A 17007-nucleotide genomic window follows, 5' to 3' on the forward strand; every position below is an offset into this window, starting at 1 on the left:
AGTATTTTTAGTGTAGTGGTATTTTGACCTGATGATGATACTAGAGGAAAGGTCAGCGGATCATCTCATATATTAGGCTTCAATCTCTCATCTAATAGTCATATTATGACAGCCTGGTGGACTGTCAGACCACCACCCACTGACCAGCATTGCTTCCTTAGAGCCACCACAATGATGTAGCTAAAAACTGAAGCCACTTCCTCCATGGTAGGGCGAATACATGAATGACACCACAGGAGAGTGCAGAGGACAAAACAGACATCCAGCCCCTACCCCAGTGCTCCTTGTCTTCTTTTCTTTTCACTTGTCTTCTCCTAACTGACCCCCTGTTTTGCCTGGTTTTTCTCCGACAGGTTCCAGTGCCCTCAGTTGTTGTCCCAACACTCCAAGTTAGTTTTCAGTCCTGCTGTGTTTTACTAATGTGTCCTCCCATTCCCATCTCCTTCCCTTTCTGTTTTACAGCCATTTGAACTGAGCCTTCTTTTCTAAACTCGGCACCGCCTTTTCCTCTGCTCTGTTCATGTCAGCCAGTTATGGTCACCCAAACTGAGAACTGAAATGAAATGTACTATAAAAGCATAAATGAATCAAAGTTACAATCAATTAGTCACATACTCATACGCCCTAACCACCTTTGTGATCCAATCTGCTCACCTAGTGATTTGTGGGAATTCTTTAACCAGTCAGCATGCTCAATGATACTCATATCACTAGTGTGGTTTTAACCACAGCTGTGAAAGAGCTTCGCAGCCAGACATCATCCGAGCACTGAGCACATACCAGTCCCACTATCACTCCAAGTCATTGTGGCCAGTTTCCTCTGAGCTTTCTACATGCATCTGCACCCTGGTTACACTCTGGTATGTGTGTGTGTGTGTGTGTGTGTGTGTGTGTGTGTGTGTGTGTGTGTGTGTGTGTGTGTGTGTGTGTGTGTGTGTGCGTGTGTGTGTGTGTGTGCGTGTGCGTGTTTGATGGACCGTACTTACTGCTCCACCTGTCACTACAGGAATGAGGGAACATCCTCCCATCCCTGTCTCTGACCTGGCAGACCACATAGAGAGACTCAGGGCCAACGACGGACTGCGCTTCTCTCAGGAATATGAGGTAACATTTCCTGTTCTCATGATGCAGCACAGACACCTTTTATTTTCTTAGTTTAGTATTTTGTTTTATTAAAAGGGTTTGGTGACAATATGAGATAGAAGAGATATGAAAGATATGAGAGATCTATTTGCTATGATATTTATATGTCTGAGAATTGATCATTTTAATCTTAGTATTGGGATTCTGTCCCATTATAAAATTAGATTTTAGTAATCTGGTTTTGTTGTCACAAAGTGAACCTCGCCACATTATTATCTCTATCATCATCAGTGTACTCAAATTATTAAGACTGTTTTCTTTATTTTTGGAGAATTTTAACACAAATACAATGCATGCTGGGAGTTGTCTTATTCTTGTATTATTCAATCATCAGATGGGCAAGTAACAGATATCTTTCTTTGAAGATGTGAAAGGAGGAAAACAACTCTCCAAGTTTACTAAATAGCAGACTGTTGCACTGCATACTGCCAACATTGTATTATGTTACATGAACTCTTCTATTATTAATAATACAGTACAAATATATATTTTTATGTTCATTAGATCAAGTGTAAATCAAAGTGATTACTTACAATACCATAAACCCCAAACAAACCTAAGATATACTCATGGAAAAGTATGGTTTGATCTATACTGTGGCTTTTTCTATCCCCACCAGCACTAACCAACAGGTTCCATCCTACATCTTATTATGAACTTGTATCTGAGCCTTCATTCCAATAATTCCTTTTTAGCTGCCTGTGGTCCTTGGACTATGTAAGGCTCAGTAATCACTTGTGATATTTGAACACCGTTTTCTGCTCCAAGGCCCCTCAGGTAATTTCAATGTTCCATGTTTTTCCATTTGTCTACATACAAAATTTATTTTAATTAACAGTCAATTAAATCATGGACAGGGGCCTCCTTTGTAAAACAGTGCTTAGCATTCATTCTGAAATCGTACATGCGTACAAAAGCTTAAAATGATGTCCGGCAAAAATATTCACAAATGTAAAATTGTGTGCACGCATACCTGAATGCAGTTTTACTTTTTTAAATCACAGTCCACCTGGAAATGTATGTACGTGAATCAACCTCATATTGCATCCACTACACATAAATGACCCTCACATGAAGTGAGAACCAAGACCAAGAAGTGCAACTTATACTTGTCAGCTAATTCCCACCAGTAACAGCCAGTTGCCAGAAACTCCAGAGTGGTGAGTATTTGTGTTTGCACTGGGATGGAATGGTTCCATCAGGTCTGTCTAATACTGGACCCAATTCAGCACATAGATCCAAAATCACAGATCTAGAGAATATAAATCAGTGGATTAAATGATTAGTCATCATCATGGCACAGGAAATCTTCATGGTCTCAGAACACTCATTCTCTCCTCATCCTTCTATTCACGTACTCCTCTACCAGGGCCAGTGAATCCATCATGTAGTATTACACACAAGCGTCACCGCAGTATTTATGTTAACAATGATCGGACTTCACACCTTGACAAATTGATCATCTTGTCCCTCTATCCTGGGACATCATTTGGAAATGGACGTTTGACAGGTGAACACAATTTATTTATTTTTAATTGGTCAGTGTGCTCTGTGTGCCTGACAGCAGAGTCATGTTCACTGCAGTCATTTTATATACAAAAACGATTTGAAAACTAAGGTGGTACTTTGTGTTAGATACACAGTGAGGGGAGATTATTGAAATATTATTTATTGCTTGGTTCTGCAACTCGTTATCGCTGTTATTACCTGTGCGTAATTTGCTTAAAATTGGCTCTTTTACAATTGAAGGATCAAATGGAACATATATGCTGGACAAGCACAAAAAGCACTTCTGGTTTTAATGTTTATGATGTTTATGAGAAGACAATTTTAATGGCAAAGAAAATAAATAAATCATTAATTTATTGTGTTTTTCTTCTTGTCGAGATAAAACACCTGTGATTCAGCTGGTCAGGAGGCATTAACTTGCAATTTTTCACACATTTTAATATTGAGCAAATAATGATGAGTAGCTACCATGAGGAGAGGGAGCCATGTAATCATCACAGAGGCCAAAGAGAGCCCAGCAAGGTGCTCAGACTTTATTAGATTTGTTCTGTGGTTGTCAGGGGGAACTTCTACAAAAGTAGTGAATGTCCTGTCTGTCTGAGGAGGGTTTTCAGTCCCAGGAGAGATTTTACAGCCACTGTATTACAGTCTTCTGGAGCAAGCCACGTTCATGGCTCTGATATGAAATGTTAGAGATACACAAATTTACTGAGCACACACACACACACACACACACACACACACACACACACACACACACACACACACACACACTTGGGCCGACGGGTTTAAACTGACCCCCAACATAAAACTAAACCTAAACTTAACCTTGACTTTAACCTTAAAGAAGACAGATTTAGGTCCCCATTACACCAGCTATACCTGGACACACACACACACACACACACACACACACACACACACACACACACACACACACACACACACACACACACACACACACACACACATCAAAGAAACATTGTACCTTTACCATCAGTAATGACATAAAATGGCTGATTCAAACTGATCACCATGGCCTACAGTGGAAGAACTACTGGACAGGTCAAACCTCAGTACAAGTGCAGGGATTGCCAGGCATTTCAACGAGATGTCAAATATCTTGAACATCTGGTGGGCAAGGAGAGGGCCCGTGGTCGCCAACACCGAGAGTGGAGACTCACTCTTTGCCAAGCTCTGGATGAGGCCCACGAAAAGTTGGCCAAACTGCAACCCCCGAAAGAAAGCTACTGCGACACGGACAAAGAAACACAGCAGCCTGAGGATTGGGAGGAGGAGGGTGACTGGGATGAAGAAACACAGCAGCCTGAGGATTGCAAGGAGGACAGTGAAACCCTCAGCACTACAGAGATCCTCACTGAGACCACCAAGCAGAACCAGGAGACAGACCTCCACAGATATTACAAGGAGCTGCAGGAGGCTTATATAATCAACCAGCAGAAGTTTGCTTTGGATCTGCAGGTTGAGAGGAGCAAAAACGAGGCTCTCCTAGATGAACTGGAGAAACTAAGAGCTTCAAACAACGAGATCATTCAAAGTAATGAAGCGGACAACCTCACAGCCAGGCAGCAGGCCACCCACCTGAAGGCTGAGCTTGAGAAAGTATTCAAGTCTCAGATGCACACCTTCCAGGCTGAGCAGAACCTCCTCCATCTGCAGATAATGGAGGAGATGAGATGTCTCCGCAAAAGTGCTGCTGAGGAGAAAATGCTTCTGCAGAGAGAAGTGGAGGAACTGACTTCTCAACTCTCACTGAAGAAGGAGAGAGAGGATGTCAAGCATCAGGAGTGGCAGGAGGAGAAGGGAGAAGCAGGAGGAGAAATAGGGGGAGGAGCAGCAGGAGAAGGAGGAGGAGAAACAGCACGAGAAGCAGGAGGAGGAGAGCCTGTGGACAAATCTGCAGATAAAACTGTACTAAACAACCAGCAGGAGTCCCTCTCTGATGCTCTCCCTGCTCCAGAACCTGTGGAGACTGAGGCGTCTGAGGAGACGCCCAAAAAGAAGAAGTCTTCAATCTGGAAAAGAATCAGACAGACTCTGGGACTGAGGAGGAGGAAGAAGCAAAAGGACGCCCCACCTCACAACTAATTCACACCTCACACACCAAGTATTTAATTACTGTAACACTGAAGCTGATTTTAACTGGTTTTATCAAAGTATCTTAGACAAACCTGCTCAGGAGACCATCTGCACCAGCTGCTCGTCTCCATTCACCTTCTCCCAGGCCTCAATGGATAAACTGTCGAGCTGAGCTGCAGACGAGTCAACAAAAGCCACAGGGGGCTCTGTAGGGAGAAGGGAAATAGATACATGGATGTTGTGTTTCCAGGACAATAAACACTGAGAAGATAGTTTTACTATAATAAAGTTCAAAATAAAAATGGAGAGGTGTTGATGTATGACAGTAAAAAGCCTTCCTGCTCTGCATGTCTATCATATGATCATATAAGGCCAATTCAAACAGTTGATTACATTATCTTCATAGATGAAGTTACATTTCTTCCCTTCTAGAAATAAAATGGCACACAATTTACACATTCTTGTATTTCTTCAATTCTATATTGTTTCTTGGTTCTTACAATAATAACATTGTGTTATATGACACTGATAAGAGCAAAGGATGTAGTCTCTAAGTGATGCTACATTTGGACTCATATCGGATCCTTGTCACAAAATCCATTCATAGTGTATTAACCTGTATTTGGTTCAACCCAGGGACTAAATCATCTAATATTACATTTCATTTAGCTGACACTTTTATCCTAAGCGACTTACAATAAGTGCATTCAACCATGAGGGTATAAACCCAGAACAACAAGAATCCAGAAAGTGCAATTTTCTTCAAGAAAGCCAAACTACAAAGTGCTATATGTAAGTGCCATTTAAGTGCTACTAAAGCACCTTTTTTTTATTCAAGGTATAGTCGGAAGAGATGTGTTTTTAGTTAGCGGCGGAAGATGTGTAGTCTTTCTGCTGTCCTGATGTCATTGGGGAGCTGTTCCACCATTTAGGAGCCAGGACAGCAAACAGTCGTGATTTTGATGAGTGTTTAGCTCGCAGTGAGGGAGCAACAAGCCGATTGGCAGATGCAGAGCGGAGTGAACGGGCTGGGGTGTAACGTTTAAATTCTCAGACCTAATTTCATGTTATTCAGCATCTCCTCCTATGAAGGTTTCATCCTGTCCATGCCCCTCTCCTCTTTCTCCCACTTTCTCTCTCTCTCTTCTCTCCCCTCTTTTCCATCAACCTCTCCTCTCAAGCCCATTTTGCTCCACTCACCCCAACCGGTCGAGGCAGATGGACGCCCACATTGAGTCTGGTTCTGTTGGAGGTTTTTCTTCTCTCCACAGTCCCCAAAGTGCTTGCTTATCGTTGGAACTGTTAAGTGTCTCTGTAACATTTTAAGGTCTTGACTTTACTATGTAAAGTGCCTTGTAATAATGAATGATGTGATTTGGCGCTTTAGAAAGTAAAACTGAATTGTATTATTTCACACAAAAAACCTGAGAATACTACTGCTACTTTTCTGCAGACATGAATGATGAAAAAAAACAACTGTTCCATGTATTTCCCAGACACGTGCACATATAAAGCTAGTTTTTGCATTAGATTTAGATTTATTTTCAGTTTGCATTTTCAAGTGATGAAATTACTAGTCCAAAAATCAATTTATGGATTAAAGAATATAGATTGCAATGCAGCCAAAGAAGAACACATGTTGGTGCCATTAAACACTATAGCTGTGGCCTAAGTTTGCCCAACACTATGAAGTAGTCTTTGAGAGATCCAGGAGCTCTGTTAAGCACTTATCCTGAGTTGTAGTTGTATAGCTCATCAATTTGATATATTTTTCATATGAAGCCATAATATAGAGATAAATGTGTATTTTGGCTGAGATTTAACCAGATACAGACATTTAGTATATTTGATTGTCTAAGTCAAGAGCGAGACACCTTCAATTGATGATGGGGAAATAATTTAAAACCACTATTTTAGTTTTTGTAGTTAATTTTGCAAATGTAAGATTTTTTTAGGCCATTGACTAACTACTGGACTTAAAGTAAATGGATAGCCAGCACTTCCTTGTGTTTTCAGATCCTGATATCATAAAAACAACCAAGGCTTAAGTGCAGCCTAAGCTGCTTTGTATTTTCCTTCATGTCTGAAGCACCACAAAATGTAAATAACAAGTTATTAATCACACTTAAAGGGACTATGGGCAGCTATACCTTGGTCCTAGCAGCTGTGCTCTTTATCAGTGAAGTGGGCTTGAGCAAGAGTTGAAACACATTTTCTCCCAGTAGTTAGAACAGTTCAAACCTGTACTGTAAAGCACTTTAAATGATCATCAAGACTAGTAAAGTGCTGTATAAATACAAGCCATTTACCATAAGAGCTTGCTTTAGGGTAGTAGGCATTTCTTTCAAGTCTCAGCATTAATTTGAGCAGGTTTATGTCAAAATAAAAGACCGTGTTTGAGATACAGTGATTAAAAGCAACAAGAAAAAAATGTTGAAAAGCAATTGAACAGCAACACATGAATTTGAACAAAATCAGCATAGTTAGTGGAAATGCCTTTGCTGTCAATGACTTTGGGCATATTTTTTCAAATTTGGTCGACACTCTCCCGGAGATTTTCTCTCATACCTATTTCACACCAAAATTAGCAGGTAAACACATTTAAAAAGGCGATAAACTCATTACCCTTGTCAGTAGAGGAGTTTGCCTTTCAGTATTTTGACATGACAAGCAAACTGAGAACTGATCCTACTCCAGAGTTTTAGAGCTACTAAAAGAGAGGTTTTGGAAAAGCTACTTTTAACTTACAAGATATTATTCGAGCAATCCATTCCATTATTTATTTTTTTCAAATACTGCAAAGGCTACAGGCCCAGTGTGCTCCAGATGTCACATGTCACTATGTATCGCTGAAGCTATAGAACCACATCACAGTGCACAATTTTACTGCCTAGGAATATTACAAAAATATCAGTAATATCAGTAGTGAAAGCAGTTGATTAGTAAGATGCTCAGTTGCCATCAGATTCTCAATCAACTTTGATCTGCAGGCTTGCAAGACAATAGCACTGGGTTCTCTCACTGTAACACACACAAACACACACACACACACACACACACACTCTCCAGCCATTAGTTCATAGTGAGACTAACAGGGCTTGAAATGAATAGCTGATAATGGTTGTGTTTAAAATGGGTCTGCCAGAGGATCTCACAGCTTGTTACATCTGATGAATGAGCCAGTCTGTTTTGGGACTACTAGAGACCACTTTACATCATGCATATGGCCTCTATAGCAATTTGCTTTGTTGCATGATAATAATTATGTCAATCTTTTATCAGTATTAAATAGATAAAAGCTGGTTTGCTCAAGTTAAACATATTTTTTGCTTTATCTGATCCTGATGGCTCATTGCCACATCCATTGAAATATCAATGTTCCATCAGCAAGAAATATTGATTAAATTGACGGGCAGAATAACTGATTGATGTGTCAGCAGTGATGTGACTTGTTTGTTGGTGCAGCGTGGCGGAAGCCTTACCTATCAGGATTTTGAATAAGATGTGCATTCAACCTATTTCTCCATTGTCATTATTATCAGTTGTTGGGGTTGTGGGGAGGCTGAGTAGCCATCCAGCCAGTTAGGGGGAAAGGCAGCAGGATATGAGAATCCTTGTCTCTGTCTTATTTTGCCTGTGAGTGTGTGTGTGTGTTTTCAAATGATGTAAGATTAGTAGCAGGAGCATGAAATGCATGAATAACAATCCTCAGCTGAACCTGTGCCTGCGTTCACACCCAGTAAACAATGGAGAGCAGCTCATATCAGTGCTCACCATCACTGCCATCACAGGCATGGGCTCCTCACTGCTCACCAATGACTGAACTCATGTGTCTTTGTCTAGAAATCGAAAGAAACGTATAAAATTGTGGATCTTTGTGGTTTGAGCTCTGTTGTATATAAACGTTGTTCTAGCAAGAGATTCATATAATATCAACAATAATTATTGAAGCAAAGAAGTTTCTAAGGAATATTTGAAATAATTATTTTAGATACTGGACCAAAAGAACATCATGACTACACCCGGCTATCCACAACACATACAGCTTGTCACACATTCCAAAAGGCCCAGTGTCTGCACACATGGTTGCAGCTGATGGAAATGTAATTTGTAAGTAATGGACAAAGTAAAAGTCATCTATGTCCCAAAGTGTACTGCATTACTGTCCTTCCATTACTACATCTGTTCTGTAATACCAGGCCCTGAACTGGAAGGTAGGAGGGGGTTTAAGAGTGCATATCCAGGGTGCTTACAGATCATCCTGGACTTTTCATATTGTAAGACCAGGGGATGGAGGGGGATGGCACATTTACTTGTAAATAAGAGAAGAATTCAGGTACTGATTTAATAAATGGTTACCTGCTTTCTCGCCCTTTGTGTGTGTGTCTGCCTCTGTCCCCATCCCTGTGTGTCAGTCTGTTGATCCAGGACAGCAGTTCACCTGGGAGCACTCGAACCTGGAGGTCAACAAGCCAAAGAACCGCTATGCAAATGTGATCGCTTATGACCACTCCAGGGTCATCCTCACACCTGTGGATGGTGAGAGACATCGCACAGCATGGGACATCCCATACGTTTCTTTATACAGAGAGCAGCAGACCTTTATTTTAAACCTTGTAATTAGAGATAAAGCTTTTTAGAAAACCCTCTGTTTTCTGATTGGTTCCCATTTTCATTTGCTTTCTGTTCAAATTGGTCCTCACTTCAGGAGTTCCAGGTAGCGACTACGTTAATGCCAATTACATTGATGGCTACAGGAAGCAGAATGCTTACATCGCCACACAGGGTCCGCTGCCAGAGACACTGACTGATTTCTGGAGGATGGTGTGGGAGCAGAGAACCTGCACCATTGTAATGATGACCCGTCTGGAAGAGAAGTCACGGGTGAGCCTACTTGTCTTTTCTAGTTTCAGAACAATGCAGTTGTCATTTATCCCAAAAATGTGCACCAATGGGCGTGCTCATACTAAAATTGGGTGTGGTCAGGCTCATTGTTGGCACAATGTTAACTTTGAGTTTTCAAAGGACTCATCATCAACACGAGTTGTTGATCACACATTATGATCTGCTCATGTGCATACTGATACTGTTTCCTCTGCAGAGAAACATTCTCTCTCTACTTTGCAAATCCACCATTATAATAGCAATCAACCACAGCATGGCGTTTAAAGGGAATGGCACTCACTGGTTTACTGCATATTATGCTTAAAATACACCCACAAAAACTATAGTCTAAATACAACCCTTTTGAATCGTGTACAGATACATTATTTCTGCCAGCGTATTTTAACATTAAATAAATGTATTTGGTGTATGTACTTTGGAGTATGAGCGTAAATCATCAAATAGAGCCCTATGTTGTTGCTAACAAAAAGGGTGGGGCATCATGGTCTAGCTGTGAGTGAAGCTGACACTGAAGAGCTTGCACATTAAAGCCACATTAACGACAGGGGAATGAGGCTTTTGGAGGGTGGGGACTTCCGTTGCATGTGGATGGAGATAACATTGCTTTGGGTTACACTTTAATTACCACACTTGGCTGTGTCCAGCATTTGTAATGCTCATGTTATCTAGTGGCTTTGCATGTTATCATCACAGCATGTGGGTAGAAACAAAGAGCACTTTGTTGCATGTGATATTTTTGTTCGATCCTAGATGTCCGGTAAACCTCGTTAAATCAAGTTAAGGCTAGTAAATATAGTTTTATGAAGTGTTCCTCCTCTTATCTGAATTCTGTGCCCTGTGTTTGAACACTTGTGTTGCTTAGTGAGCATGTTCTAATACCATTTCAAGATTCAAGAGTTTATTGTCATATGCACAACGATAACATTAAGCAGTCGCTTGCAATGAAATGCTTGGGTCACAGGCTCTCTTATAACAATGCTCAATCAAAATTTAAAATTTAAAATAAAATATACATATCTAAAATATATATATACACCTAAAGAAAAAAAGAAAAACAATAGTGCAAGTGTGTGCAATAGTGCAAATATGCAATAGTGCAAATATGCAATAGTGCAAATATGCTAAGGTGCAGACAGATTGGAGGAGTTTAAAAGTCTTATGGCCTGGGGGATGAAACTGTCTCTGAGCCTGGTGGTGTGGGCCCGGATGCTGCGGTACCGTCGGTCAGACGGCAGCAGGCAGAACAGTTTATGGCTGAGGTGATAGGGATCTTTAATGATCCTGTTGGCCTTCTTCCTACACCGCTGGGTGTAGAGGTCCTCCATGGATGGTAGCTCCGTCCTGGTGATGTGCTGGGCAGACTTCACCACCCTCTGTAAAGCCTTACGGTTGAGGGCGGTGCAGCTGCCATACCAGGCGGTGATGCAGCCAGTCAGGATGCTCTCTATGGTGCACCTGTAGAAGTTGCAGAGAATCCTGGCATCCATGTTGAGCCTCCGCAGCCTGCGGAGGAAGAAGAGCCGCTGTCTGGCCGTCTTCCTGATGGAGTCTGTGTGGTTGGTCCAGGTCAGGTCATCACTGATGTGGACCCCGAGGAACCTGAAGCTGCTGACTCGCTCCACCGTAGTCCCGTTGATGGAGAGGGGGGCGTGTTCTACTCCTTGTCTCTTCCTGTAGTCCACGATCAGCTCCTTCGTTTTGCTGACGTTGAGATGGAGGTTGTTGTCCTGGCACCAAGATGTCAGGGCTCTGACCTCCTCTCTGTAGGCCTTCTCATCGTCGCTGGTGATCAGGCCTATGACAGTCGTGTCATCAGCAAACTTAACGATGGTGTTGGAGCTGTGGGTGGCCACGCAGTCATGCGTGAACAGGGAGTACAGGAGAGGACTGAGCACACAGCCCTGGGGGGCACCGGTGTTTAGAGTCAGGGTGGGGGATGTGGTGCTGCCTATCCGCACCGCCTGTGGTCTGCCCGTCAGGAAGTTCAGAATCCAGTCACGGAGGGCGATGTTGAGCCCAAGGTCTCTGAGCTTGGTGACGAGCTTCAGGGGCACGATGGTATTGAATGCTGAACTGTAGTCAATGAACAGCATTCTCACATGTGTGTCCCTCTGGTCCAGGTGGGAGAAGGCAGTGTGAAGGGTGAGGGAGATGGCATCTGCAGTGGACCTATTTGGCCTGTAGGCAAACTGAAGAGGGTCCAGAGAGTCAGGGAGGGAGGAGGTGATGAAGGGTTTGACTAGCCGCTCAAAACACTTCATGATGGTGGAAGTGAGTGCTACTGGGCGGTAGTCGTTCAGGCAGAGGATTTTTGTTTTTTTGGGAACAGGGACAATGATGGTCTCCTTGAAACATGCGGGGACTACAGACTGGAGCAGTGACAGGTTGAAAATGTCTGTGAAAACATCTGCCAGCTGATCTGCCCACACCTTGAGAGCTCGGCCAGGAATGCCATCAGGTCCAGGTGCCTTGCGTGTGTTGATCCGGTTAAGTGATCTCCACACATCTGCCCTGGGGGGCAGCGGTCCTCCTGGGCCTCTTGGATGTGTGCCTGTTTACTTGTTTAAAGTGTTCAATAATGGTGTGGGTTTGAAGGCTGTGAATGATAACATCCCAGGGCTGTGGTCATTCACCCTACACTGCTAGTGATGTACTGCAGTACATCACTAGCAGTGTAGGGTGCATACAGTACTGTATGTAGTTCACTATAGTTGATATGGCAGATGAGCTTGGCTCTATGACAGCATCCCCCTGCTGGTGGACATGAGGCCTTCACAGCTTGTCACATGGCAGATGCGAATTAGCAGGGCAGGAACGCTGTTTATATGAGTAATGATGTCAGCCGTCCTTCACACTGTTAATAACTCCACAAGCAAAGGGCAGAACTGCAGCAGGCCATTATTTGTGACAGAGACCATCAGCCCTGTGCCACAGCCAGTAACAGCCGTCTGTAGTTCAACCAAAGGTGCAGGAAATATTAGATGTCTCTGATCTGTGACCAGGATAATAGGTGCTGCTGATACCAAACTCAATGTGTGTCCACTGTTGATGTGAGGGACCTGTGCATAAAAGCTTTTATATCTCAAATTCAGTTCAACTCTGACACAAATCTAAACTTCTAAGTGTCAACAGAGCTGAGCCTGCAGGCTGAGTTACACTATAGGCGAAAAAACACACCATACCAACAGATATGCTCTTGAGTTTTCCAAACTAAACAGAACAAGTTGTTACTCATTGCGTTCTAAAATGCCCTATGTAGTGCATTCTCTAGTTATCACACGACTAGATTGATTTTAGTGTCTTCTGACACTGCTACGACTGTTTATAGAAAATTCAGACACTTTGGTATGGCTTCCATGTAACCAGTAATTCACCAGCCCTCAACTGTCAGGACAAACAATACATTCTGGATATATTTTTGCACATAACGAGAACTGAAGGTTTTGTCCCCAATTTCTTATAGAGAAAGTCGCAAATGTGCATCACTTAAAAGTCATCTTAATAATAAAAAATAAAAACATTGACCATTAGTAGAAGAGTCATGGTCTTTTGCACTTAACCACACGTCTTCCCTAACAAACATGGAAGCACCACACATTCTTACAAAAGAGAACTACTGATGTTTTTCTTGTCAGTCTCTCAGATTTGTTTTCTCTCCTTGCATCACTTTGACCAATGGCCATGTAGCCTTGTAGTCTGCTGCAAGCCTCGCCAAACAGCCTCCATCCCTCCACCCCCTCCACTGACACCCGCATCCAGGTCTCTGAAGCGTAATCATGCCATCTGTTCTACCCAGCTCCTGCGGCCTGCAGCCAGCAGTCCCCTCAAGTCAGCACTGATGTCCAAATGGTTGTTTCTATCATCATCTGTGTCCAAACCTCCCTGAGCATAGAGGCAGCACTAACACATGCTGACATGACTAACACAGGGCACATGCTGATTCTAGCATTTTGTTCAATGACTCAGTGGTTTTAATATGACTAAACCTGTGAAAACTCAAATTTTGTCCTTTTTTCATTGCATTAATATACAGTGCATGTCTTTCTAACCTTAATATATTACAATAACAAAGTATAAGATGACAGTGTGAAAACTGTGAGTGTGAAAGGGGTTCTTTATGATGATGAACCAACAGAACTTAAGAGTGAGTTTCAGCTCATTGTTTATCTGTGCTGACCAAAAAGTAAAGGCCACAACCTGCTCAGCAGCAAACAAGAAATAAACCATAGACCAGGGGTCGGCAACCTTTTTGACAATAAGTGCCCATGTGAAATTTTCTTGTTAATTAGCGTGCCGTATCAACATTATTTTTAACATTAAGTTTTTTATTGAACCACATTAATATTTCCAACAGACATGTAATTTTATTCCATCCATATTGGCTATAAATAGAACAACACTTTAAAGAAACATGTTTATCTCATTATGATTGCAATAATAAGTTTGTCATTAACCCCACCAACCACACTCATATTCAGATTTGCGAAAGCTTGCTTCAGTCACATGGTTTTTGGCAGTGGCAAAAACTTTGAGAGAGTTGGTTGGCTTCTCATACCTGGACACTGCACGATTGATTGATTCTCCCTTGTCTGCCTGATCTTTGAAACTTCTTTCATGCCTTGTCTCACTGGACGTTCGGAACACAACATTTTCTAAACATAACGTGCACACAGCACGGTCCTTATGAAAAACAAAGCCCTAGTCTTCTGCCCATGAGGGCTGAAATGCCTGTGGCTTCGGTTCTTTAGCTAGCGGGGTTGCCATCACCAATGCCTATGGTGCATTACATGGCAGCTAGTGGCTGGGAGGTGTTAACATCAATCAAGCTAAATAATACAGGCTGCGTGACGGCAAAACCTCTTTTATAAGAAATCGCCTTGAGTTGCTGACCCCTGCCATAGACTGTATGAGACAGAAATAGTCAGAGAACAGCTGCTGAACACAGCAAAGTATTTTGTAGCTAAAGATCCAGCCATTTACCAGAGAGACCAAAAACAGAGCTAAAAGAGAGTAAATATTGGTCTACAGATGAATGATATGGGAGACGGCTATAAATATGACAACAGAGATCCCCTAACTTGAATGATTTAGTAATTTCAACCCACATAACCTTTCTCAGTCCTAACAAAGTAATCATTTTAACCCAAACTATGGTTTCTCCATAAACCAAACTAAGAGCTTAAAAAGTATTTTGGCTTGGTCCTTGGATATACAACCTATAGAATTGTACCAGTGGCAGGCTTACCAGAGGCCTGTACTACGAAAGGAATTTCTCCTACCCTGATTTGATTTGAGGTTAACAAAGGAAGTCTTGGTTGACTTACGCAGGTTGTCTGTTGCATGTGTTTAATGTTTTGTGAGTGTTATTGTGTCGCTTTGGTCTGTGTGTTTCTGTTCCAGCCTATATTAAATGTTTTGAAAAAGTGATGTCAGAGTGAACAAGAGTATTTAAGCAACTGAGAAAAGCTGTAATAAGGTGTACAGATGGGGTATAAAAGTGTTTTGATGTGTTCACAGCCACAGAAAGAAATCTGAAATGAGTGAAACTGGGGGAGGTTCACCTCCTGCAACATATTCACAGCCAAAACTGTTACCCAAATAATAAGGGAAGGCCCATAATGGACACTGCCAATGATCTGTGATCACATAAAAACCCTCTTTTATGTTGAGAACACTGAAATGGCCAGAGAACACAACACATGCATCCAAAAGTTTATTCAGAGTAAAACACACAGCACTGTGGGGGTTAAACTTTTCCTTTCTGAGGCCTTTGTCATTTACAATGATTCATATACACAGCTGAATGCAGCTTTCACCAAGAAAAATCTGGCCGAGCAAAAGAAGCGTTTAACCTCCTCTTAGCTTCCAAGAACTAGTTTTTCTTTACACACAGGGTTTAAGAGCCAGGTTATTGTGACAGTGATCTGTTTAAGAATATGTAAACTCACCAGTGGCTGATTATACATTTTACCTCTCAACACGGAAGTCTTTACAGTTACTGCACATAGACACTTGGACACAAGACGATTATATTCACTCAAAAACAAACAGACTAAGAAAAGCAAAGACGCTTGATCCAACAGCTCAGCTGCTTACATGGAGCAGTAACTTACGCTTCAGAGTTTGCTACACAAAAAGCTAATGACTCTGATGCCAGGACTATGATGAGAAGTTACTTGATTAAGAGAGTTACTGGTGGACCGATTGGGAGACACTATATTAATGAATGATGTGGTTATAAGTTGTTCATAAATATCTATGATTTTACTTTCTGACCACTGTCTTTCCTGACTGACTGTGAGCCTACCACTAACTCATGCATGCCTTACATTCAAAAATGAAACTAAACAACAAGTGATGCTCATATGGACCAGTTAGAGACAAATTCTCATGACAGAAATTTACAAATTAATTTTGTTTGTGATAAAAGAAGATGATTTAAAATAGGACGTCCACTATGGCTGTATGCCTGTCCGGTCACCATCAGGGTAAAGGAAAGAACAGTTGATGCAAAATTTGGCACTTTCCAAGAGAAATAGACAAACATATATATATATTTTTTGAAGTAAAAGACAACCTAATGTGTGCAATTTATGGGGACTTTATGGGGATGGTGAGGGGGGTCACCACAGTTATTTAGGAATCATTCTCTGGGGAGATCCACATCAAAATATGTCTTTGTGAGTAGAAGTCTAGATTCTACCCTAGACAAAAGCATGTGAGATGGTTGTAATGACGGATCAATGGTCATATGATCTGATCAGCATTACCAACCTGTTGCCAGCTGGCCGAAGAATGAAAATGAAAAAGGTTCCTAGCCACTCCTGTTCTAACTTCAACAGTAACACTATTCTTAATGTGTCTTTGTGTAGGTGAAGTGTGACCAGTATTGGCCCAGTCGAGGCACAGAGACATATGGGATGATTCGGGTGACCATGTTGGACACTGTGGAGCTGGCTACCTACAGCGTACGCACATTTGCCCTCTATAAGGTGAGAACTTTTTATATTTTATGGAGTATGACTTTGTTCTGTTCAGCAAAGGAAGAACAGAGGTCTGAGAGAGCACTAAAGCACCGTGGTACATCTATCTTCTGTCTACTAATACCAGAAATCTCTGTCTTTCTGTGTGTTTGTGGCTCGCATATTTCGAGAACCCTTCATCCTATCACCTTCGCACTTTTCATGTGTATTGTTGAGGCCCCAAGGAAGAACAGTGTCAAATTTGGTTTAATGTTGGCATGCATGCCTTAAAAGGCGTTTTGCGGATGGAATTGAACACGTCCTGTTATATGTCCTCAGATAACCTACAACAATGGTCAGCAACTGGTGGCCCATGGTCCAAAACTGG

At 41.9% G+C, this 17007-nt stretch overlaps 1 protein-coding gene across 5 annotated transcripts in view; it reads left to right on the forward strand.

Moving 5' to 3' along the window:
• ptprfa (protein tyrosine phosphatase receptor type Fa) overlaps positions 1-17007 on the forward strand; it is a 276413-nt gene that overhangs the window by 242122 nt on the left and 17284 nt on the right. For all 5 annotated transcript variants that reach the window (XM_034584044.1, XM_034584041.1, XM_034584043.1 and 2 more), the window contains 4 exons: positions 1007-1104; positions 9168-9291; positions 9461-9636; positions 16530-16649. In XM_034584044.1, the coding sequence (XP_034439935.1) occupies positions 1007-1104; positions 9168-9291; positions 9461-9636; positions 16530-16649 (518 nt within the window). The remainder of the gene's footprint in view (positions 1-1006; positions 1105-9167; positions 9292-9460; positions 9637-16529; positions 16650-17007) is intronic.

The sequence above is a fragment of the Hippoglossus hippoglossus genome, chromosome 4 (assembly GCF_009819705.1).
Source record: "Hippoglossus hippoglossus isolate fHipHip1 chromosome 4, fHipHip1.pri, whole genome shotgun sequence".
Taxonomy (NCBI): Eukaryota; Metazoa; Chordata; class Actinopteri; order Pleuronectiformes; family Pleuronectidae; genus Hippoglossus; species Hippoglossus hippoglossus.